The following is a 26,830-nucleotide window of genomic DNA, read 5'->3' on the forward strand; positions in this document are numbered from 1 at the left end:
CAGAAATTCATAAAGTTGGGATTCTCACATGATTTTCAATTACAAATAGGCAAAAGGAACTCAAGAAACGGGAAAAAAACCTCACGACCCTGGAGAGAAACCAAGGCAACGTTTTTTCACTTCCAATTTCGTGAAAAAACGAGTTTTTATCATGAAATTGTATGTTATAAGGCGAAATTCATGTCTCCGCTGAAAATGGACCTTCCACCATGATCTTCAGTTCCAATTAGGCAAAAGAAACTGTAGAAACAGGGAAAAATTTCTCATTGCAATCGAGAGACGCCAAGGCAACGTGTTTTCACTTACAATTTCGTGAAATAACGAGTTTTTATCATGATATTGGATGTTGTAAGCAGAAATTCATATCTCCGCTAAAAGTCGGGATTCTCCCATGATTTTCTATTTTAAAAAGGCAAAAGAAACTCAAGAAACGGGAAAAAAAACCTCACGACCCTAGAGAGAAACCAAGGCAACGTTTTTTCACTTCTAATTTCGTGAAAAAACGAGTTTTTATCATGAAATTGTATGTTATAAGGCGAAACTCATGTCTCCGCTAAAAATCGACCTTCCACCATGATCTTCAGTTCCAATTAGGCAAAAGAAACTGTAGAAACAGGGAAAAATTTCTCATTGCAATCGAGAGACGCCAAGGCAACGTGTTTTCACTTACAATTTTGTGAAATAACGAGTTTTTATCATGATATTGGACGTTATAAGCAGAAATGCGTATCTTCGCTAAAAGTCTGGATTCTCCCATGATTTTCAATTTCAAATAGGCAAAAGGAACTCAAGAAACGGGAAAAAAACCTCACGACCCTGGAGAGAAACCAAGGCAACGTTTTTTCACTTCCAATTTCGTGAAAAAACGAGTTTTTATCATGAAATTGTATGTTATAAAACGAAATTCATGGCTCCGCTGAAAATCGACCTTCCACCATGATCTTCAGTTCCAAATGGGCAAAAGAAACTGAAGAAACAGGGGGAGATTTCTCATTGTCCTCGAGAGACGCCAAGGCAACGTTTTTTCACTTCCAATTTCGTGAAAAAACCAATTTTTATTATGAAATTGAATGTTATAAGGTGAAATTCATGTCTCCGCTGAAAATCGACATTCTGCCATGATTTTCAGTTCCAAATAAGCAAAAGAAACTGAAGAAACAGGGAAAAATTTCTCATTGCAATCGAGAGACGCCAAGGCAACGTCTTTTCACTTCCAATTTCGTGAAAAAACCAATTTTTATTATTAAATTGAATGTTATAAGGTGAAATTCATGTCTCCGCTTAAAATCGACATTCTGACATGATTTTCTATTTCAAATAGGCAAAAGGAACTCAAGAAACGGGAAAAAAATCCTCACGACTCTGCAGAGAAGCCAAGACAACGTTTATTCACTTCCAATTTCGTGAAAAAACGAGTATTTGTCATGATATCGGATGTTATAAGCAGAAATTCATAAAGTTGGGATTCTCCCATGATTTTCAATTTCAAATAGGCAAAAGGAACTCAAGAAACGGGAAAAAAACCTCACGACCTTAGAGAGAAACCAAGGCAACGTCTTTTCACTTCCAATTTCGTGAAAAAACCAATTTTTATTATTAAATTGAATGTTATAAGGTGAAATTTATGTCTCCGCTGAAAATCGACATTCTGCCATGATTTTCAATTTCAAATAGGCAAAAGGAACTCAAGAAACGGGGAAAAAAACCTCACGACCTTAGAGAGAAACCAAGGCAACGTTTTTTCACTTCTAATTTCGTGAAAAAACGAGTTTTTATCATGAAATTGTATGTTATAAGGCGGAATTCATGTCTCCGCTGAAAATCGACCTTCCACCATGATCTTCAGTTCCAAATAGGCAAAAGAAACTGAAGAAACAGGGAGAAATTTCTCACTGCCCTCGAGAGACGCCAAGGCAACGTGTTTTCACTTTCAATTTCGTGAAATAACGAGTTTTTATCATGATATTGGATGTTATAAGGTGAAATACATGTCTCCGCTGAAAATCGCCATTCTGCCATGATTTTCAGTTCCAAATAGGAAGAAGAAACTGAAGAAACAGGGAAAAAGTTCTCATTGCAATCGACAGACGCCAAGGCAACGTCTTTTCACTTCCAATTTCGTGAAAAAACCAATTTTTATTATTAAATTGAATGTTATAAGGTGAAATTCATGTCTCCGCTGAAAATCGACATTCTGCCATGATTTTCAATTTCAAATAGGAAAAAGGAACTCAAGAAACGGGAAAAAAATCCTCACGACTCTGGAGAGAAGCCAAGACGACGTTTTTTCACTTCCAATTTCGTGAAAAAACGAGTTTTTATCATGAAAATGTATGTTATAAGGCGAAATTCATGTCTCCGCTGAAAATCGACCTTCCACCATGATCTTTAGTTCCAAATAGGCAAAAGAAACTGAAGAAACAGTGAGAAATTTCTCACTGCCCTCGAGAGACGCTAATGCAACGTTTTTTCACTTCCAATTTCGTGAAATACCGAGTTTTTATCATGATATTGGATGTTATAAGGTGAAATACATGTCTCCGCTGAAAATCGACATTCTGCCATGATTTTCAGTTCCAAATAGGAAGAAGAAACTGAAGAAACAGGGAAAAAGTTCTCATTGCAATCGAGAGACGCCAAGGCAACGTCTTTTCACTTCCAATTTCGTGAAAAAACCAATTTTTATTATTAAATTGAATGTTATAAGGTGAAATTCATGTCTCCGCTGAAAATCGACATTCTGACATGATTTTCTATTTCAAATAGGCAAAAGGAACTCAAGAAACGGGAAAAAAAATCCTCACGACTCTGCAGAGAAGCCAAAACAACGTTTTTTCACTTCCAATTTCGTGAAAAAACGAGTATTTGTCATGATATCGGATGTTATAAGCAGAAATTCATAAAGTTGGGATTCTCCCATGATTTTCAATTTCAAATAGGCAAAAGGAACTCAAGAAACGGGAAAAAAACCTCACGACCTTAGAGAGAAACCAAGGCAACGTCTTTTCACTTCCAATTTCGTGAAATAACGAGTTTTTATCATGATATTGGATGTTATAAGCAGAAATTCATATCTCCGCTAAAAGTCGGGATTCTCCCATGATTTTCAATTTCAAAAAGGCAAAAGGAACTCAAGAAACGGGAAAAAAACCTCACGACCTTGAAGAGAAACCAAGGCAACGTTTTTTCACTTCTAATTTCGTGAAAAAACGAGTTTTTATCATGAAATTGTATGTTATAAGGCGAAATTCATGTCTCCGCTGAAAATCGACCTTCCACCATGATCTTGAGTTCCAAGTAGGCAAAAGAAACTGAAGAAACAGGGAGAAATTTCTCACTGCCCTCGAGAGACGCCAAGGCAACGTGTTTTCACTTCCAATTTCGTGAAATAACGAGTTTTTATCATGATATTGAATGTTGTAAGCAAAAACTCATATTTCTGCTGAAAATCGAGATTTTCCCATGACTTTCAATTTCAACTAGGCAAAAGGAACTCAAGAAATGGGAAAAAAATCCTCACGACTCTGGAGAGAAGCCAAGACGACGTTTTTTCACTTCCAATTTCGTGAAAAAACGAGTTTTTATCATGAAATTGTATGTTATAAGGCGAAATTCATGTCTCCGCTAAAAATCGACCTACCACCATGATCTTTAGTTCCAAATAGGCAAAAGAAACTGAAGAAACAGGGAGAAATTTCTCACTGCCCTCGAGAGACGCTAAGGCAACGTTTTTTCAATTCCAATTTCGTGAAATACCGAGTTTTTATCATGATATTGGATGTTATAAGGTGAAATACATGTCTCCGCTGAAAATCGACATTCTGCCATGATTTTCAGTTCCAAATAGGAAGAAGAAACTGAAGAAACAGGGAAAAATTTCTCATTGCAATCGAGAGACGCCAAGGCAACGTGTTTTCACTTCCAATTTCGTGAAATAACGAGTTTTTATCATGATATTGCATGTTATAAGCAGAAATTCATATCTCCGCTAAAAGTCGGGATTCTCCCATGATTTTCAATTTCAAAAAGGCAAAAGGAACTCAAGAAACGGGAAAAAAATCCTCACGACTCTGCCGAGAAACCAAGGCAACGTTTTTTCACTTCCAATTTCGTGAAATAACGAGTTTTTATCATGAAATTGTATGTTATAAGGCGAAATTCATGTCTACGCTGAAAATCGACCTTCCACCATGATCTTCAGTTCCAAATAGGCAAAAGAAACTGAAGAAACAGGGGGAGATTTCTCATTGTCCTCGAGAGACGCCAAGGCAACGTTTTTTCACTTCCAATTTCGTGAAAAAACCAATTTTTATTATGAAATTGAATGTTATAAGGTGAAATTCATGTCTCCGCTGGAAATCGACATTCTGCCATGATTTTCAGTTCCAAATAGGCAAAAGAAACTGAAGAAACAGGGAAAAATTTCTCATTGCAATCGAGAGACGCCAAGGCAACGTCTTTTCACTTCCAATTTCGTGAAAAAAACAATTTTTATTATTAAATTGAATGTTATAAGGTGAAATTCATGTCTCCGCTGAAAATCGACATTCTGACATGATTTTCTATTTCAAATAGGCAAAAGGAACTCAAGAAACGGGAAAAAAATCCTCACGACTCTGCAGAGAAGCCAAGACAACGTTTATTCACTTCCAATTTCGTGAAAAAACGAGTATTTGTCATGATATCGGATGTTATAAGCAGAAATTCATAGAGTTGGGATTCTCCCATGATTTTCAATTTCAAATAGGCAAAAGGAACTCAAGAAACGGGAAAAAAACCTCACGACCTTAGAGAGAAACCAAGGCAACGTCTTTTCACTTCCAATTTCGTGAAAAAACCAATTTTTATTATTAAATTGAATGTTATAAGGTGAAATTTATGTCTCCGCTGAAAATCGACATTCTGCCATGATTTTCAATTTCAAATAGGCAAAAGGAACTCAAGAAACGGGGAAAAAAACCTCACGACCTTAGAGAGAAACCAAGGCAACGTTTTTTCACTTCTAATTTCGTGAAAAAACGAGTTTTTATCATGAAATTGTATGTTATAAGGCGGAATTCATGTCTCCGCTGAAAATCGACCTTCCACCATGATCTTCAGTTCCAAATAGGCAAAAGAAACTGAAGAAACAGGGAGAAATTTCTCACTGCCCTCGAGAGACGCCAAGGCAACGTGTTTTCACTTTCAATTTCGTGAAATAACGAGTTTTTATCATGATATTGGATGTTATAAGGTGAAATACATGTCTCCGCTGAAAATCGCCATTCTGCCATGATTTTCAGTTCCAAATAGGAAGAAGAAACTGAAGAAAAAGGGAAAAAGTTCTCATTGCAATCGACAGACGCCAAGGCAACGTCTTTTCACTTCCAATTTCGTGAAAAAAACAATTTTTATTATTAAATTGAATGTTATAAGGTGAAATTCATGTCTCCGCTGAAAATCGACATTCTGCCATGATTTTCAATTTCAAATAGGAAAAAGGAACTCAAGAAACGGGAAAAAAATCCTCACGACTCTGGAGAGAAGCCAAGACGACGTTTTTTCACTTCCAATTTCGTGAAAAAACGAGTTTTTATCATGAAAATGTATGTTATAAGGCGAAATTCATGTCTCCGCTGAAAATCGACCTTCCACCATGATCTTTAGTTCCAAATAGGCAAAAGAAACTGAAGAAACAGTGAGAAATTTCTCACTGCCCTCGAGAGACGCTAATGCAACGTTTTTTCACTTCCAATTTCGTGAAATACCGAGTTTTTATCATGATATTGGATGTTATAAGGTGAAATACATGTCTCCGCTGAAAATCGACATTCTGCCATGATTTTCAGTTCCAAATAGGAAGAAGAAACTGAAGAAACAGGGAAAAAGTTCTCATTGCAATCGAGAGACGCCAAGGCAACGTCTTTTCACTTCCAATTTCGTGAAAAAACCAATTTTTATTATTAAATTGAATGTTATAAGGTGAAATTCATGTCTCCGCTGAAAATCGACATTCTGACATGATTTTCTATTTCAAATAGGCAAAAGGAACTCAAGAAACGGGAAAAAAATCCTCACGACTCTGCAGAGAAGCCAAGACAACGTTTTTTCACTTCCAATTTCGTGAAAAAACGAGTATTTGTCATGATATCGGATGTTATAAGCAGAAATTCATAAAGTTGGGATTCTCCCATGATTTTCAATTTCAAATAGGCAAAAGGAACTCAAGAAACGGGAAAAAAACCTCACGACCTTAGAGAGAAACCAAGGCAACGTCTTTTCACTTCCAATTTCGTGAAATAACGAGTTTTTATCATGATATTGGATGTTATAAGCAGAAATTCATATCTCCGCTAAAAGTCGGGATTCTCCCATGATTTTCAATTTCAAAAAGGCAAAAGGAACTCAAGAAACGGGAAAAAAACCTCACGACCTTGAAGAGAAACCAAGGCAACGTTTTTTCACTTCTAATTTCGTGAAAAAACGAGTTTTTATCATGAAATTGTATGTTATAAGGCGAAATTCATGTCTCCGCTGAAAATCGACCTTCCACCATGATCTTGAGTTCCAAGTAGGCAAAAGAAACTGAAGAAACAGGGAGAAATTTCTCACTGCCCTCGAGAGACGCCAAGGCAACGTGTTTTCACTTCCAATTTCGTGAAATAACGAGTTTTTATCATGATATTGAATGTTGTAAGCAAAAACTCATATTTCTGCTGAAAATCGAGATTTTCCCATGACTTTCAATTTCAACTAGGCAAAAGGAACTCAAGAAATGGGAAAAAAATCCTCATGACTCTGGAGAGAAGCCAAGACGACGTTTTTTCACTTCCAATTTCGTGAAAAAACGAGTTTTTATCATGAAATTGTATGTTATAAGGCGAAATTCATGTCTCCGCTAAAAATCGACCTACCACCATGATCTTTAGTTCCAAATAGGCAAAAGAAACTGAAGAAACAGGGAGAAATTTCTCACTGCCCTCGAGAGACGCTAAGGCAACGTTTTTTCAATTCCAATTTCGTGAAATACCGAGTTTTTATCATGATATTGGATGTTATAAGGTGAAATACATGTCTCCGCTGAAAATCGACATTCTGCCATGATTTTCAGTTCCAAATAGGAAGAAGAAACTGAAGAAACAGGGAAAAATTTCTCATTGCAATCGAGAGACGCCAAGGCAACGTGTTTTCACTTCCAATTTCGTGAAATAACGAGTTTTTATCATGATATTGCATGTTATAAGCAGAAATTCATATCTCCGCTAAAAGTCGGGATTCTCCCATGATTTTCAATTTCAAAAAGGCAAAAGGAACTCAAGAAACGGGAAAAAAATCCTCACGACTCTGCCGAGAAACCAAGGCAACGTTTTTTCACTTCCAATTTCGTGAAATAACGAGTTTTTATCATGAAATTGTATGTTATAAGGCGAAATTCATGTCTACGCTGAAAATCGACCTTCCACCATGATCTTCAGTTCCAAATAGGCAAAAGAAACTGAAGAAACAGGGGGAGATTTCTCATTGTCCTCGAGAGACGCCAAGGCAACGTTTTTTCACTTCCAATTTCGTGAAAAAACCAATTTTTATTATGAAATTGAATGTTATAAGGTGAAATTCATGTCTCCGCTGGAAATCGACATTCTGCCATGATTTTCAGTTCCAAATAGGCAAAAGAAACTGAAGAAACAGGGAAAAATTTCTCATTGCAATCGAGAGACGCCAAGGCAACGTCTTTTCACTTCCAATTTCGTGAAAAAAACAATTTTTATTATTAAATTGAATGTTATAAGGTGAAATTCATGTCTCCGCTGAAAATCGACATTCTGACATGATTTTCTATTTCAAATAGGCAAAAGGAACTCAAGAAACGGGAAAAAAATCCTCACGACTCTGCAGAGAAGCCAAGACAACGTTTATTCACTTCCAATTTCGTGAAAAAACGAGTATTTGTCATGATATCGGATGTTATAAGCAGAAATTCATAAAGTTGGGATTCTCCCATGATTTTCAATTTCAATTAGGCAAAAGGAACTCAAGAAACGGGAAAAAAACCTGACGACCTTAGAGAGAAACCAAGGCAACGTCTTTTCACTTCCAATTTCGTGACATAACCAATTTTTATTATTAAATTGAATGTTATAAGGTGAAATTCATGTCTCCGCTGAAAATCGACATTCTGCCATGATTTTCAATTTCAAATAGGCAAAAGGAACTCAAGAAACGGGGAAAAAAACCTCACGAACTTAGAGAGAAACCAAGGCAACGTTTTTTCACTTCTAATTTCGTGAAAAAACGAGTTTTTATCATGAAAATGTATGTTATATGGCGAAATTCATGTCTCCGCTGAAAATCGACCTTCCACCATGATCTTTAGTTCCAAATAGGCAAAAGAAACTGAAGAATCAGGGAGAAATTTCTCACTGCCCTCGAGAGACGCTAAGGCAACGTTTTTTCACTTCCAATTTCGTGAAATACCGAGTTTTTATCATGATATTGGATGTTATAAGGTGAAATACATGTCTCCGCTGAAAATCGAAATTCTGCCATGATTTTCAGTTCCAAATAGGAAGAAGAAACTGAAGAAACAGGGAAAAAGTTCTCATTGCAATCGAGAGACGCCAAGGCAACGTCTTTTCACTTCCAATTTCGTGAAAAAACCAATTTTTATTATTAAATTGAATGTTATAAGTTGAAATTCATGTCTCCGCTGAAAATCGACATTCTGCCATGATTTTCAATTTCAAATAGGGAAAAGGAACTCAAGAAACGGGAAAAAAATCCTCACGACTCTGGAGAGAAGCCAAGACAACGTTTTTTCACTTCCAATTTCGTGAAAAAACGAGTATTTATCATGATATCGAATGTTATAAGCAGAAATTCATAAAGTTGGGATTCTCCCATGATTTTCAATTTCAAATAGGCAAAAGGAACTCAAGAAACGGGAAAAAAACCTCACGACCCCGGAGAGAAGGCAAGACGACGTTTTTTCACTTCCAATTTCGTGAAAAAACGAGTATTTGTCATGATATCGGATGTTATAAGCAGAAATTCATAAAGTTGGGATTCTCCCATGATTTTCAATTTCAAATAGGCAAAAGGAACTCAAGAAATGGGAAAAAAACCTGACGACCTTAGAGAGAAACAAAGGCAACGTCTTTTCACTTCCAATTTCGTGAAATAACCAATTTTTATTATTAAATTGAATGTTATAAGGTGAAATTCATGTCTCCGCTGAAAATCGACATTCTACCATGATTTTCTATTTCAAATAGGCAAAAGGAACTCAAGAAACGGGGAAAAAAACCTCACGACCTTAGAGAGAAACCAAGGCAACGTTTTTTCACTTCTAATTTCGTGAAAAAACGAGTTTTTATCATGACATTGTATGTTATAAGGCGAAATTCATGTCTCCGCTGAAAATCGACCTTCCACCATGATCTTGAGTTCCAAATAGGCAAAAGAAACTGAACAAACAGGGAAAAATTTCTCATTGCAATCGAGAGACGCCAAGGCAACGTGTTTTCACTTTCAATTTCGTGAAATAACGAGTTTTTATCATGATATTGAATGTTGTAAGCAAAAACTCATATTTCTGCTGAAAATCGAGATTTTCCCATGACTTTCAATTTCAACTAGGCAAAAGGAACTCAAGAAATGGGAAAAAAATCCTCACGACTCTGGAGAGAAGCCAAGACGACGTTTTTTCACTTCCAATTTCGTGAAAAAACGAGTTTTTATCATGAAATTGTATGTTATAAGGCGAAATTCATGTCTCCGCTGAAAATCGACCTTCCACCATGATCTTTAGTTCCAAATAGGCAAAAGAAACTGAAGAAACAGGGAGAAATTTCTCACTGCCCTCGAGAGACGCTAAGGCAACGTTTTTTCACTTCCAATTTCGTGAAATACCGAGTTTTTATCATGATATTGGATGTTATAAGGTGAAATACATGTCTCCGCTGAAAATCGACATTCTGCCATGATTTTCAGTTCCAAATAGGCAGAAGAAACTGAAGAAACAGGGAAAAATTTCTCATTGCAATCGAGAGACGCCAAGGCAACGTGTTTTCACTTCCAATTTCGTGAAATAACGAGTTTTTATCATGATATTGGATGTTATAAGCAGAAATTCATATCTCCGCTAAAAGTCGGGATTCTCCCATGATTTTCAATTTCAAAAAGGCAAAAGGAACTCAAGAAACGGGAAAAAAAACCTCACGACCCTAGAGAGAAACCAAGGCAACGTTTTTTCACTTCCAATTTCGTGAAATAACGAGTTTTTATCATGAAATTGTATGTTATAAGGCGAAATTCATGTCTCCGCTGAAAATCGACCTTCCACCATGATCTTCAGTTCCAAATAGGCAACAGAAACTGAAGAAACAGGGGGAGATTTCTCATTGTCCTCGAGAGACGCCAAGGCAACGTATTTTCACTTCCAATTTCGTGAAAAAACCAATTTTTATTATGAAATTGAATGTTATAAGGTGAAATTCATGTCTCCGCTGAAAATCGACATTCTGCCATGATTTTCAGTTCCAAATAGGCAAAAGAAACTGAAGAAACAGGGAAAATTTTCTCATTGCAATCGAGAGACGCCAAGGCAACGTCTTTTCACTTCCAATTTCGTGAAAAAACCAATTTTTATTATTAAATTGAATGTTATAAGGTGAAATTCATGTCTCCGCTGAAAATCGACATTCTGACATGATTTTCTATTTCAAATAGGCGAAAAGAACTCAAGAAACGGGAAAAAAATCCTCACGACTCTGCAGAGAAGCCAAGACAACGTTTTTTCACTTCCAATTTCGTGAAAAAACGAGTATTTGTCATGATATCGGATGTTATAAGCAGAAATTCATAAAGTTGGGATTCTCCCATGATTTTCAATTACAAATAGGCAAAAGGAACTCAAGAAACGGGAAAAAAACCTCACGACCCTGGAGAGAAACCAAGGCAACGTTTTTTCACTTCCAATTTCGTGAAAAAACGAGTTTTTATCATGAAATTGTATGTTATAAGGCGAAATTCATGTCTCCGCTGAAAATGGACCTTCCACCATGATCTTCAGTTCCAATTAGGCAAAAGAAACTGTAGAAACAGGGAAAAATTTCTCATTGCAATCGAGAGACGCCAAGGCAACGTGTTTTCACTTACAATTTCGTGAAATAACGAGTTTTTATCATGATATTGGATGTTATAAGCAGAAATTCATATCTCCGCTAAAAGTCGGGATTCTCCCATGATTTTCCATTTTAAAAAGGCAAAAGAAACTCAAGAAACGGGAAAAAAAACCTCACGACCCTAGAGAGAAACCAAGGCAACGTTTTTTCACTTCTAATTTCGTGAAAAAACGAGTTTTTATCATGAAATTGTATGTTATAAGGCGAAACTCATGTCTCCGCTAAAAATCGACCTTCCACCATGATATTCAGTTCCAATTAGGCAAAAGAAACTGTAGAAACAGGGAAAAATTTCTCATTGCAATCGAGAGACGCCAAGGCAACGTGTTTTCACTTACAATTTTGTGAAATAACGAGTTTTTATCATGATATTGGACGTTATAAGCAGAAATGCGTATCTTCGCTAAAAGTCTGGATTCTCCCATGATTTTCAATTTCAAATAGGCAAAAGGAACTCAAGAAACGGGAAAAAAACCTCACGACCCTGGAGAGAAACCAAGGCAACGTTTTTTCACTTCCAATTTCGTGAAAAAACGAGTTTTTATCATGAAATTGTATGTTATAAAACGAAATTCATGGCTCCGCTGAAAATCGACCTTCCACCATGATCTTCAGTTCCAAATGGGCAAAAGAAACTGAAGAAACAGGGGGAGATTTCTCATTGTCCTCGAGAGACGCCAAGGCAACGTTTTTTCACTTCCAATTTCGTGAAAAAACCAATTTTTATTATGAAATTGAATGTTATAAGGTGAAATTCATGTCTCCGCTGAAAATCGACATTCTGCCATGATTTTCAGTTCCAAATAGGCAAAAGAAACTGAAGAAACAGGGAAAAATTTCTCATTGCAATCGAGAGACGCCAAGGCAACGTCTTTTCACTTCCAATTTCGTGAAAAAACCAATTTTTATTATTAAATTGAATGTTATAAGGTGAAATTCATGTCTCCGCTTAAAATCGACATTCTGACATGATTTTCTATTTCAAATAGGCAAAAGGAACTCAAGAAACGGGAAAAAAATCCTCACGACTCTGCAGAGAAGCCAAGACAACGTTTATTCACTTCCAATTTCGTGAAAAAACGAGTATTTGTCATGATATCGGATGTTATAAGCAGAAATTCATAAAGTTGGGATTCTCCCATGATTTTCAATTTCAAATAGGCAAAAGGAACTCAAGAAACGGGAAAAAAACCTCACGACCTTAGAGAGAAACCAAGGCAACGTCTTTTCACTTCCAATTTCGTGAAAAAACCAATTTTTATTATTAAATTGAATGTTATAAGGTGAAATTTATGTCTCCGCTGAAAATCGACATTCTGCCATGATTTTCAATTTCAAATAGGCAAAAGGAACTCAAGAAACGGGGAAAAAAACCTCACGACCTTAGAGAGAAACCAAGGCAACGTTTTTTCACTTCTAATTTCGTGAAAAAACGAGTTTTTATCATGAAATTGTATGTTATAAGGCGGAATTCATGTCTCCGCTGAAAATCGACCTTCCACCATGATCTTCAGTTCCAAATAGGCAAAAGAAACTGAAGAAACAGGGAGAAATTTCTCACTGCCCTCGAGAGACGCCAAGGCAACGTGTTTTCACTTTCAATTTCGTGAAATAACGAGTTTTTATCATGATATTGGATGTTATAAGGTGAAATACATGTCTCCGCTGAAAATCGACATTCTGCCATGATTTTCAGTTCCAAATAGGAAGAAGAAACTGAAGAAACAGGGAAAAAGTTCTCATTGCAATCGACAGACGCCAAGGCAACGTCTTTTCACTTCCAATTTCGTGAAAAAACCAATTTTTATTATTAAATTGAATGTTATAAGGTGAAATTCATGTCTCCGCTGAAAATCGACATTCTGCCATGATTTTCAATTTCAAATAGGAAAAAGGAACTCAAGAAACGGGAAAAAAATCCTCACGACTCTGGAGAGAAGCCAAGACGACGTTTTTTCACTTCCAATTTCGTGAAAAAACGAGTTTTTATCATGAAAATGTATGTTATAAGGCGAAATTCATGTCTCCGCTGAAAATCGACCTTCCACCATGATCTTTAGTTCCAAATAGGCAAAAGAAACTGAAGAAACAGGGAGAAATTTCTCACTGCCCTCGAGAGACGCTAATGCAACGTTTTTTCACTTCCAATTTCGTGAAATACCGAGTTTTTATCATGATATTGGATGTTATAAGGTGAAATACATGTCTCCGCTGAAAATCGACATTCTGCCATGATTTTCAGTTCCAAATAGGAAGAAGAAACTGAAGAAACAGGGAAAAATTTCTCATTGCAATCGAGAGACGCCAAGGCAACGTCTTTTCACTTCCAATTTCGTGAAAAAACCAATTTTTATTATTAAATTGAATGTTATAAGGTGAAATTCATGTCTCCGCTTAAAATCGACATTCTGACATGATTTTCTATTTCAAATAGGCAAAAGGAACTCAAGAAACGGGAAAAAAATCCTCACGACTCTGCAGAGAAGCCAAGACAACGTTTATTCACTTCCAATTTCGTGAAAAAACGAGTATTTGTCATGATATCGGATGTTATAAGCAGAAATTCATAGAGTTGGGATTCTCCCATGATTTTCAATTTCAAATAGGCAAAAGGAACTCAAGAAACGGGAAAAAAACCTCACGACCTTAGAGAAAAACCAAGGCAACGTCTTTTCACTTCCAATTTCGTGAAAAAACCAATTTTTATTATTAAATTGAATGTTATAAGGTGAAATTTATGTCTCCGCTGAAAATCGACATTCTGCCATGATTTTCAATTTCAAATAGGCAAAAGGAACTCAAGAAACGGGGAAAAAAACCTCACGACCTTAGAGAGAAACCAAGGCAACGTTTTTTCACTTCTAATTTCGTGAAAAAACGAGTTTTTATCATGAAATTGTATGTTATAAGGCGGAATTCATGTCTCCGCTGAAAATCGACCTTCCACCATGATCTTGAGTTCCAAATAGGCAAAAGAAACTGAAGAAACAGGGAGAAATTTCTCACTGCCCTCGAGAGACGCCAAGGCAACGTGTTTTCACTTTCAATTTCGTGAAATAACGAGTTTTTATCATGATATTGGATGTTATAAGGTGAAATACATGTCTCCGCTGAAAATCGCCATTCTGCCATGATTTTCAGTTCCAAATAGGAAGAAGAAACTGAAGAAAAAGGGAAAAAGTTCTCATTGCAATCGACAGACGCCAAGGCAACGTCTTTTCACTTCCAATTTCGTGAAAAAAACAATTTTTATTATTAAATTGAATGTTATAAGGTGAAATTCATGTCTCCGCTGAAAATCGACATTCTGCCATGATTTTCAATTTCAAATAGGAAAAAGGAACTCAAGAAACGGGAAAAAAATCCTCACGACTCTGGAGAGAAGCCAAGACGACGTTTTTTCACTTCCAATTTCGTGAAAAAACGAGTTTTTATCATGAAAATGTATGTTATAAGGCGAAATTCATGTCTCCGCTGAAAATCGACCTTCCACCATGATCTTTAGTTCCAAATAGGCAAAAGAAACTGAAGAAACAGTGAGAAATTTCTCACTGCCCTCGAGAGACGCTAATGCAACGTTTTTTCACTTCCAATTTCGTGAAATACCGAGTTTTTATCATGATATTGGATGTTATAAGGTGAAATACATGTCTCCGCTGAAAATCGACATTCTGCCATGATTTTCAGTTCCAAATAGGAAGAAGAAACTGAAGAAACAGGGAAAAAGTTCTCATTGCAATCGAGAGACGCCAAGGCAACGTCTTTTCACTTCCAATTTCGTGAAAAAACCAATTTTTATTATTAAATTGAATGTTATAAGGTGAAATTCATGTCTCCGCTGAAAATCGACATTCTGACATGATTTTCTATTTCAAATAGGCAAAAGGAACTCAAGAAACGGGAAAAAAATCCTCACGACTCTGCAGAGAAGCCAAGACAACGTTTTTTCACTTCCAATTTCGTGAAAAAACGAGTATTTGTCATGATATCGGATGTTATAAGCAGAAATTCATAAAGTTGGGATTCTCCCATGATTTTCAATTTCAAATAGGCAAAAGGAACTCAAGAAACGGGAAAAAAACCTCACGACCTTAGAGAGAAACCAAGGCAACGTCTTTTCACTTCCAATTTCGTGAAATAACGAGTTTTTATCATGATATTGGATGTTATAAGCAGAAATTCATATCTCCGCTAAAAGTCGGGATTCTCCCATGATTTTCAATTTCAAAAAGGCAAAAGGAACTCAAGAAACGGGAAAAAAACCTCACGACCTTGAAGAGAAACCAAGGCAACGTTTTTTCACTTCTAATTTCGTGAAAAAACGAGTTTTTATCATGAAATTGTATGTTATAAGGCGAAATTCATGTCTCCGCTGAAAATCGACCTTCCACCATGATCTTGAGTTCCAAGTAGGCAAAAGAAACTGAAGAAACAGGGAGAAATTTCTCACTGCCCTCGAGAGACGCCAAGGCAACGTGTTTTCACTTCCAATTTCGTGAAATAACGAGTTTTTATCATGATATTGAATGTTGTAAGCAAAAACTCATATTTCTGCTGAAAATCGAGATTTTCCCATGACTTTCAATTTCAACTAGGCAAAAGGAACTCAAGAAATGGGAAAAAAATCCTCACGACTCTGGAGAGAAGCCAAGACGACGTTTTTTCACTTCCAATTTCGTGAAAAAACGAGTTTTTATCATGAAATTGTATGTTATAAGGCGAAATTCATGTCTCCGCTAAAAATCGACCTACCACCATGATCTTTAGTTCCAAATAGGCAAAAGAAACTGAAGAAACAGGGAGAAATTTCTCACTGCCCTCGAGAGACGCTAAGGCAACGTTTTTTCAATTCCAATTTCGTGAAATACCGAGTTTTTATCATGATATTGGATGTTATAAGGTGAAATACATGTCTCCGCTGAAAATCGACATTCTGCCATGATTTTCAGTTCCAAATAGGAAGAAGAAACTGAAGAAACAGGGAAAAATTTCTCATTGCAATCGAGAGACGCCAAGGCAACGTGTTTTCACTTCCAATTTCGTGAAATAACGAGTTTTTATCATGATATTGCATGTTATAAGCAGAAATTCATATCTCCGCTAAAAGTCGGGATTCTCCCATGATTTTCAATTTCAAAAAGGCAAAAGGAACTCAAGAAACGGGAAAAAAATCCTCACGACTCTGCCGAGAAACCAAGGCAACGTTTTTTCACTTCCAATTTCGTGAAATAACGAGTTTTTATCATGAAATTGTATGTTATAAGGCGAAATTCATGTCTACGCTGAAAATCGACCTTCCACCATGATCTTCAGTTCCAAATAGGCAAAAGAAACTGAAGAAACAGGGGGAGATTTCTCATTGTCCTCGACAGACGCCAAGGCAACGTTTTTTCACTTCCAATTTCGTGAAAAAACCAATTTTTATTATGAAATTGAATGTTATAAGGTGAAATTCATGTCTCCGCTGGAAATCGACATTCTGCCATGATTTTCAGTTCCAAATAGGCAAAAGAAACTGAAGAAACAGGGAAAAATTTCTCATTGCAATCGAGAGACGCCAAGGCAACGTCTTTTCACTTCCAATTTCGTGAAAAAAACAATTTTTATTATTAAATTGAATGTTATAAGGTGAAATTCATGTCTCCGCTGAAAATCGACATTCTGACATGATTTTCTATTTCAAATAGGCAAAAGGAACTCAAGAAACGGGAAAAAAATCCTCACGACTCTGCAGAGAAGCCAAGACAACGTTTATTCACTTCCAATTTCGTGAAAAAACGAGTATTTGTCATGATATCGGATGTTATAAGCAGAAATTCATAAAGTTGGGATTCTCCCATGATTTTCAATTTCAAATAGGCAAAAGGAACTCAAGAAACGGGAAAAAAACCTGACGACCTTAGAGAGAAACCAAGGCAACGTCTTTTCACTTCCAATTTCGTGACATAACCAATTTTTATTATTAAATTGAATGTTATAAGGTGAAATTCATGTCTCCGCTGAAAATCGACATTCTGCCATGATTTTCAATTTCAAATAGGCAAAAGGAACTCAAGAAACGGGGAAAAAAACCTCACGAACTTAGAGAGAAACCAAGGCAACGTTTTTTCACTTCTAATTTCGTGAAAAAACGAGTTTTTATCATGAAATTGTATGTTATAAGGCGAAATTCATGTCTCCGCTGAAAATCGACCTTCCACTATGATCTTCAGTTCCAAATAGGCAAAAGAAACCGAAGAAACAGGGAAAAATTTCTCATTGCTGAGACGGGTATTTCTCCTCTCGTTTTATTTGACGAATTTACCCTCACCTGACGCGGCCTGGGTCAAGGGCTGTCAGGGCTCTAGTTTAAATAATATTACTTTTACAATATGTTGGGCGCCAGCTAATTCCGTCAGGAGTTAGCAATCAATAAATAATTAATTTCAATAATTTGACTCTATTCTCAAGGTGGGAGGTTGAGGACCCGAAATGAGAAAATAGGAGAAAGGACAGACCTCAAAGAGAGAAAAGAAGAAACTTAGACAAGTACTTACAATATCTCCGTATAATATATGAGATCTCCAGTTATTTCTCTTTGACAAAATATATAACGTAGACGATACAATACTTCGACGTATACTTCGCAAATACAATTTAATAAATTTAATTGACAGATTTGGGCCGGTACGTTCGCCGTTTGAACTAGAAGAAGTTCCCAAATTTGACAATGATTATTTCTCTATTTCAATGAATTCTAAAAATGTTTCCTTTCGGACTGCCGATCGTACAGTGTCCTGTGTGTCGCTTTTCGGGAATATTCGGGCCAACATCCCCTCCAATAATCGATTCGTTCGACCACTGATCGACGCGCAGGCGCTCGTGAGATTGACGAAATATGTACTGTTCTAGGGCGACATCTTTTAGGCCCTTGCAAGTAATTTACGCTTTGTAGCGCAACCGCGTAGTTTGAAACGGCCGTGCAGGGATACACTGGTCGAACGACGGAGGACGGAGAAGGTTCAACTCTAGCTTCCTGTCACAATCTCCCCCTTCGAACTCGACGTCATCCAGGAGACCATTGTCCCACTGAATCCGGGAGCCTGTACTAGCAAAGTCCGTTCTGCTCCCTCACCTGAAATCAGTCCTTAAAACATCCCACTTTCTCGTTTCGGGAGTAGGAGAGGGTCAAAACGTAACTTCCACTGGAACACACAGGGTTTCGTGTTATAAATGGATATAATTCGTAAACTTCATGAAAGTATGAACAAAACTAACATCTCAAAACAGTGTACTAGAATAGACAATATAAATTTTACATGGGTTTCGTAAATAAGTGATTAACCAAAACGCGAGTAGACATAATACGTGTAAGTAAAACAAAAATAAAAATAGAAAGAACGGAAAGTATTTTGTCAAAGTTATGTAGAGGAGTTGTTCCCTCGTTGTTCGTGTAGTCGGCGTACTTCATTACTGCTTACGGGAGTCTCGCTGCTGCTTATATTTCGAGGGGACAATGACCTTGATTTCCTCTCCATCCGATAGTTCGGGCCGTTCTTCCATTATTTCGTCAAGAGATTTGATGACGAACGGTTTTTGCAACGCTTGGATGGCCAACAACCTTTTTGTTTTTGACAATTCCTCGGCGGTTGCGGCTGCGGGATTTGCCAATTTCTTTGCTCCGACGAGGGCCTTCTCTCTGATCAGGAAAGACCGAATTTGGTTAGCGGTATCTCCCGGGTCAGAGAATCGAACCATGTGCCTTTTAAGCGTTCCTTTAGCTTCATTGACGATGTAACGGTGGTCTTCTGGGATCCGTTCAGTTGGCCAGGTTGCATAATTCAGTCTGAGCCAATCAACCAATCCGGCATAACGAATGTTACAATCTGGACATTCCGGGCAGTAAAGACTTAAATCCCTTGAGCATCCCAGGCACCTCCCCAGGGCCATTTCATGTTCGATCCCATGAGGATAAATGCAATCCTGAGCCTCGAAGCCATCCGCTCCACATACTTGACAAAAGCCTGGGCGGTACGGAAGCTCGCAGTTCTTGAAGTGGTGTCCCCGGGAACGACAATTTACGCAACCAGCCACATGTTGTTTGCCGACTTGTGTGATGAAGGTTTGGGTGCCACGATCGACCCGTTTTGACTCCATGCGGCTTACCAGGTGTTCAGCGCGTTTATTAATCAATTTTTTGAGTAAATCCTGACTCAAAATGCGACAATCGGCTACGTACAGTGGTGGGCGGTGTCCCTGCGCTATGAGTAATTCCGGGATTCCCAATTCCCTTACGACTTCGTCGAAAGACGGGAGTTTGCCTAACGGCAATGGTTCCACCATCACGGACGGGGCAACTACCGCGTTTCGTATGTCGGTTGATCTTTTTGGTTCTCCTGAGGCATTGGTGCTTAACGGATGCGGTTTCGTCTCGATCCTTTTTCTCTTCAGGTTTTCGGCCTGGATATCTGCCGGTGTGGCCTTTTGATATCGTGCCAGTTTCAGTTTCGGTGGCGGGAGGTTTTTAATTTTCTGGAGCAATTCCTCGACCTCTGCGGAAATCCGTGTAGACGAGGTCGTTGGGAACGGTCCCGCGGCACCAGGGTCTTCATCCGAAGACTCATCATCGGGAGATTCCTCGGACAACTCAGCCTCGGGATCTACGTTTTGAGTGGACGTGACAGTTTTTTTCTGGTTAACCTTTCTTGATTTGGCAACCTCCTCGTCAGATGATGGAGAGAGACCCAGATTTTCTTGTCTGCGTCGAATTTCCTTCCTGAGGGCCAAGGATCTCGCTTCCACCTCTACTTGCTCTCGATATAATTGGCACAAGAGGGCCCCTTCCTCATTGATTGGATTCATATAGCTAGAGACCCCGTCGTTTTTTCCCTCGTTGTCCAGCGGAGGTTGTCCAGGGTTCTTCGCTTCCGCTTCATCAGCCATTTTGTCTAAATACAGATTTACAAATTTCGTAAACTCCGCCTCGGTATTTTGAGATCCGTAACGTAATATTTACCTACGCTTTTATCATTTTTATCCGCTAATTCGACTACCATCGGTCCAACTACTCGCTTTATTATAGCTGGCCCAACGTATCTATGGCCTAATTTGGCAGCGTAGCCTTCACTTTTGTTACTGAGCTTTTTATTCGGGTAGTAGACTTCCATACCCTCTCTTAATTTGACTGTTTGGACATGACTTGAATTTGCTTTGTCAAGGCGTTTCTCTTTATAGGATTTCATTTGTTGTTCTATTTTGTGACGAAATTCATCAAAAATTTTCATTTTCCGTACCCATCCCAAGATCAACTCGCTCGTTATCGACTGGGGATTCTCGACTACTTGTTCCCTGAGATTTAGTTGAGCTTCGCGAGCATGATTAAGGTAGAACGGAGTGATTCTACTACCGGCATGTGGTACTGTATTGTAGGCGAGTTGAAGTTTAGACAAAGCTTCATCCCATTCATTCTGTTTATTTTTCAAACACGCTACAATCATCGGTTTTATCGTCCTATTCACACGCTCTACTGGATTTGCTTGAGGATGAGCAATTGGAGTTGTTAGGTGTTTTATTCGCTTCGCCACAAGTAAAGCCTCTACGTCTTTATTTATATATTCAGTTCCATTGTCGGTTATTATGGACTCAGGAATCGCCCCCCAACGATCAAAAACTACCTCCAAAACCTTGACGACAGTTTTTCCGGTTTGTTTCCTTACCGGGAATAATTCAATATATTTTGTATACAAATCTTGTATAACAATTATATATGAATTACCCTTTTTTGATCGTGTCAATGGGCCTACTGTATCTACCGATAATTGAGCCCAAGGTTTTAGCAGAGGTCTTGTAGTTAAGGGACCTTTCAACGGATTCTGATTAAATTTTACTTTCAGGCACGTTTCACAATCTTCCACAAATGCTTTTACGTCTTGTGACATCCCGGGCCAATAATAGTTTTGTCGAACTCTTTGATACGTACAGTCCCTGCCTAGATGACCGGCGTGCGGACTCTCATGATTGTCTTGCAAAATTTTCGGAACGTCAGAGGGTTTGACGACTAATTTCCAAGGATTTTCGTCGTCTATGAGCATTTTGTCAAAATCCGGTCGGTAATAATATAATTCGTTGTTTTCAATCTTCCATTCGTGGAAACGGTTGGGGTTTTTCTCAACGAGTTCCCACTTTGAATTATACCAATCCGCATCACAGATTGTCGATAAGAGAATTTTATCTTTGACTTGTCCGATTACTTTCTCCCATCCACAGGGGTCAACATCTAAATCGAACATACGCGACAACGCGTCCGGCGCTTCGTTAGTCGTACCCCTTCTATATTCGACGGTCATTGAATGTTGAAGAAGGTAAATAGCCCATCTTGCTAACCGGCCTACGGGATTTTTCAAACCATAAAGCCATTGCAAGGCTTGATGATCTGTGACTACTTTAAAAGGCATTCCTTCGAGGTAGCATCTTAATTTTTTAACAGACCAAACCACTGCCAGACACTCTTTCTCCGTGGTGGTGTAATGCATTTCTGCTCCTCTTAGCGGTCGACTAAGGGCCTCTATTAAGTTCTCTTTTTCGCTGTTCGGATCTTTTTGAACTAATATTGCTCCTAACCCGAAATCGCTGGAGTCTGTATAGAGGACGAACGGTTGACCAGGTGTCGGTGTATATAATCTCGGTGCATTAATCAGGGCGGCTTTTACTTCGTCAAATGCCTTTTGTTCAATTTCGGTCCACTGCCATTGAACTCTGGGACTAGTCAATTTGTTGAGCGGTCCCTGGATTCTAGCAATGCCCTTTAAATGACGGTGGTACCAATTTACGAGGCCATTAAATTGTCGAAGTTGCGTTCTATCTTTGGGGACTGGAAAATCTATTATTGGTTGAATTTTCTCCGGATTAGGACGCACACCGTATTTGTCAACAATATAACCTAGGAATTTCACTTCTTTACATGCGAAGCTGCTTTTCTCACGGTTTATTATTAACTTAGCCTCTCGGAGAACTTCAAAAACTAACGCTAAGAGCCGAAGATGTTCATCAAACTCTTGACTAACGATAATCCAGTCGTCTAAATACGCGAAAACCTGTTCTGACCATTTATTTGGGAGTTTTCTTTCTGTAATCAACTCCTGAATTCTTCGTTTTAACTTGTCCATTAGGCTTTGGAAAGTGGACGGAGCTCCTGTCAAACCATACGGCATTCTAACCCATTCGAGGAGTCCTTTACCCTCGACAACAAATGCGGTGTATTTGCGACTCGCTTCATCCATTGGAATCTGGTGAAAAGCTTCACTCATATCCAGTGTCGAAATAACTTTAGCTTGCCGAAGTTGTGACAAAATTGATTTCATATTTTGTAGAGGGTAGGCAGGTCTAAGCGTTTGCCGATTTACTGGACGATAATCAATGCAAAATCTCAATCCTCCATTTGCTTTTGGGGCAACGACCGGTGAACAAGCCCAATCGCTGTTACTCCAGACTACGTAACCCTTTTCCAATAGCCTATCTACTTCCTTGTCAATAAAGTCGCGGATTGCTTCGCTACGGGGATATGGTTTCTGCCTGTGAGGCGTGTGGTCTTTTAATTCAATTACGTGTTTTGTTAACGTCGTCATTCCTGTTGATTCGACTTCTAATTTTGAAAATTCGGCATCTAAGACTTTAGTTAACTGGTCCTTTTGTTCTACGGTTAAAGTCTTCATTTCAGTAGGTGTTACTACGCGATGCGATAACGGGTATTCGTAACGACTTCCTTCTAAAGTCCACGTTTCCGCACGAGGATCTACTTTGACGCGAAACGTTAGCCAAAAATCCATTCCGAGTATTACCTCGTTCGATAAATTTGGAAGGATACTGAACCATTGTGGACCAAAAATATCACCCACGTCTATTACAAAACACGTACCCCCTTTAGTTCGAGTAATCGATCTATCCCCGAGGCGAACTCCATTAGACGATGTTGTGTCTGCTTGCATTTCTTTTACTTGGAAATTTTTGACAATTTCATAAGCTGATTGACTAAGGTAAGACCTTTCACTCCCGCTATCTAAAATACCGTGAATTTTTATCCCGAAAATTGAAACTTTCACCGGTATTCTTGTAACATTCCTTGGTTCAGTTAAACCGTTTTCTGCACGAAATATTCGTCTTTTTGACAAAGTTTGTATTTCGTCCGATGTCAATCCGGGAGGAACCCAATTTTCTAAATTTCGTGTTTCATTCACGTTACGGTTATACGCTGTAAGGTTTACCTGATTTTCTATACCCACGGTCGCGAGCTGTAAGGTATTTTCAACTGACTCATCCGGGAATGAGAGTTCCTTTAAGTCAAATTCGCTATCTATTTTTTCCTCGTTGTTTGACAAATCTTCAGTTAATTCTAACTCTGTGAGTGAAAGATGATCTTCGACTTCTTCGTGTAAGCGCAGGCAACTAGTTTCTGCCTCGTTACTACCTTTATCGAATGATTTTACTTGTTCAATATTATCTTTTCTCACACGATTTGTTTCGTTTTCCTCGCTTTCGCCCCTTGTGACAGCGGCCTGAGGCTCGACTACTGCGGGGCTTCTGCGTTTCCCGAAACTGTGCTACAATTTTTATTTTCATGGCCTATCTTTTTGCAAAGGATGCATACAACCTGTCGTTCGGCAGTACAAAAGCGTGCTGTATGCCCCATTTGCCCACAGTTGTAACAAAACATTTTACTCGGGTCCGGTATGAATTTTCCGCGAGGCTCTTTCGCTTGTTGTTCCATAGCTTTATTTTCTTTTTCAAAACGAGTTAAATTATTCTCCAGTCGTTGTTTTGTCAACGTTTTTGACTTAGCTTGTGAGGTGTTTTGACCGCGCGGTGTTCTATTTGAATTTTGTCGAAATTGCAATAACTGGATAGGTTCTTCATCCGTATCGCTTTCTTGAGGCGTTTCTGTTCCCTCTTCGCCCCCTAGTTCCTCTTGCAAGTATCTTAATTCGCTTTTCGTTGTTTTACTTCGCGGTTCTCTCGATACGTCTAACGATCGACGATATAAATAATTTCTTTCGTTAATATAGTGGAGAAACTCGTCGTAATCGTAGATTGGCAAATTTAGGATCTCGAATATCAAGCGCGGATTGAACTTAACTAAGATTTGCTTTAATTGGTCGCGAAATGGCGGGGGACGTTGCATACGTTCGAAAATCAATCGTGCACGACACGTAAATTCGGCTAACGATTCACCCTTTTCTGATTTTAAATCTCGAACTTCAAGAAAAAGGTCACCGTCCTGTTTTTTAACACCCCACTGGAATCTAAATGCACGCGCAAATTCTTTCCAGTTTCTCCAACGCCCTTTATTAAGCAAATACCACGCTCTATAGGGTCCTTCAAAAACGCTAGACAAGCACGGGATAAACTGGTCCCTATCTATTCCGCTCGAACTCAATTGATCCTTCAGGATTAATAAAAATTGCTCGGGATCTTTTTCGGTACCGGGAAATGTTATTTTCCAGTTACTGACTATTCGGCCTATTTTCATAGCAGAATCAAGGTCGCGATTGTACATTGTTGACCGTCCGGTTGCTCCTCTTTCGCGTCGTTCGGGATGAGGAGAATAGCGATTTGATCGTGCTTCGCGACGTCGTTGACGATCGTCGTCAGTATCACTCGAGTCACTCGTTTGCCAAGAGAGTGCTCCTCTTCTTGGTTCACTAGACGAGTTTTGACGGAAATGTCGGGAATCGGGTGTGCGATCCCCGTCACGATTCGAATGTTCGCCCGTATACATTATTTCTCGCAACTGATCTTGTGTCACGAAATTTTCCGCAGTAATTGTTTCACCCCGTGGACCTTGACGAGATACCGTTAATCTAACCATTCCGTCCAAACAATTTGTTATAAGTTGTGAGCTATTGACAAAATCTGAATTTCTATTTTGTGTGGCGTGGTCTGTTTGACGAGATCTTTCACCACAGCACACATTTACTGGGTCTACTAATTCATTCGCGTGATTATTTTCTCTGAATCTAATTCTTCGCGAATTTAGTACGGGATTGTCAACGTTGTTGTTTACGTTGCCCATTTGATATGTTGGTTTGGGCCTCTCTACGGGCCCGGTAGACGATTGGGTTTCTCTTCTTTCGAGAAAATGTACCGGTTTGTGTTTAGGTCTAGCCCCTAACGTTCTATACGGATCACTAATATTTTTTTCGTCGCGTGTTTGTACGTCCACATGCGGCTCGTACGGCGCATCTAACAAATTAAAACATTTTTCCCCATATGCGTATGAGCTTTTTGGGTCAAATAAATTATTCCGATTTCCACGGGTGTCTACAGACGGACAACTCGTAATATTTTGACTTCCGCGGGTGTCTACAGACGGAGCACTCGCGGCATTATCACTTTCCGACAACAATTGAGCGATCTCTTCATCCTCGTTCGGAGAAGGATTTCTCTTTTTCTCTTTTTCTCCCCCCCTCTCGAATCTCAATGACGATTGGAGGGAATCTACATAATTACTTTTTTCTTTTAATTCTATTAAAACCTCTAACACTTTGTCAAATTTACTTTCGAGGTTTTCTACCTTTTGCAAGCGCGATTCAACATTATCAAGTTTTTTCTTTATTTCTTGATTTAAATTCTCGACACTACTAGCACTTCGTAGCGTTTCAAATGGGATTGGGGTGGTACCTCTCGAACCTCTCCCCCTTCCTACTGCAATGCCTGTCCAAACAGACGTGGACAGCGCGTCGCTTACTTGATTATCTAAAATTATTGTCGAATTCGTAGCTGCAGGTAGGGACGTTCCCCCTCCGACCGCTCCTTCAGTACTATCTCGCTGTAAGGGCTCAGTCGGAAACGCGAAATTCTGTGAACCCCCCCCTTCAGACTGGGGTAAGAGTACATCGTTTCTCGATGTCCCTGCACCACGAACTTTCGACATGGCCTTTTGTTTATTAACAATAACTTTTTCACCCGAACGAGTTGTTCTTTTAGGTGGAGAATAAAACATAGATGTCATTTTAATTCATTTTCAACTCCCAAAATCCTTCAAAGAGAAACAAATCTTTTGACAAATACTTGTTTATAGCCCATTCGCTATTTAGTTACAAAATTTTATTTTTCAATATTTCAAGGGGTGCTCTTCATTTGTCTATTTAAAAAAAACTCAGTAACATTATGCTAGGATTCGCGTTCGATATCCGCACATATTCTTTTCAATTTAAATTCACATTATTGCTCGAGACCAGCTATAATAATTACAAAATTCAATTACTCACCGAAATTCGTCGTTAGCCTTCAATATTCAACTATGTTGACAAAGTCTTGTTGACGTCCTCAGACGTAAAATTTTTTCACCGTGACTCTGACGCGATACAGAGACGTCACGCACAACAATCAGGTTACAGTCCAGCAATCTGTATTTCGATGTGATATATAAAATTCGAATTAAATTCTGTAGAATATCTAATACTTATCGACTAGAAAGAGTCAGTAAGCAGAAAAGATGTAGCAAAGGTTTTGTAGAGGCACGAAGTGTTGTAAACACACGCGCTCGGGCTCGAGAGCCGTGGCTCGCGCGAACAAAGACGGCTGTTTACAAATTGGTTCGGCCAGGCGTATGTTTACGTCGTCTAAGCGACGAGTGTTTCGTGGCTCTATGTAGAAAAAGAAATATTCAAATTATTAACTCGGACTTTTCAACT

The 26,830-nt window shown here is 38.5% G+C and overlaps 1 protein-coding gene across 1 annotated transcript; it reads right to left on the reverse strand.

Annotated features, from left to right (window-relative positions):
* Positions 1-18,448: 18,448 nt before the first annotated feature.
* LOC122412131 (uncharacterized) lies at positions 18,449-26,537 on the reverse strand. The gene is made up of 2 exons (XM_043421454.1): positions 26,405-26,537; positions 18,449-20,089 (listed from the first exon to the last, which is right to left on the reverse strand). The coding sequence occupies exon 2, from the start codon at positions 20,082-20,084 to the stop codon at positions 18,612-18,614; it is 1,473 nt and encodes a 490-aa protein (XP_043277389.1). The 5' UTR covers positions 20,085-20,089; positions 26,405-26,537; the 3' UTR covers positions 18,449-18,611.
* Between the last annotated feature and the right edge of the window lie 293 nt (positions 26,538-26,830).

Source organism: Venturia canescens, chromosome 6, assembly GCF_019457755.1.
Source record: "Venturia canescens isolate UGA chromosome 6, ASM1945775v1, whole genome shotgun sequence".
Taxonomy (NCBI): Eukaryota; Metazoa; Arthropoda; class Insecta; order Hymenoptera; family Ichneumonidae; genus Venturia; species Venturia canescens.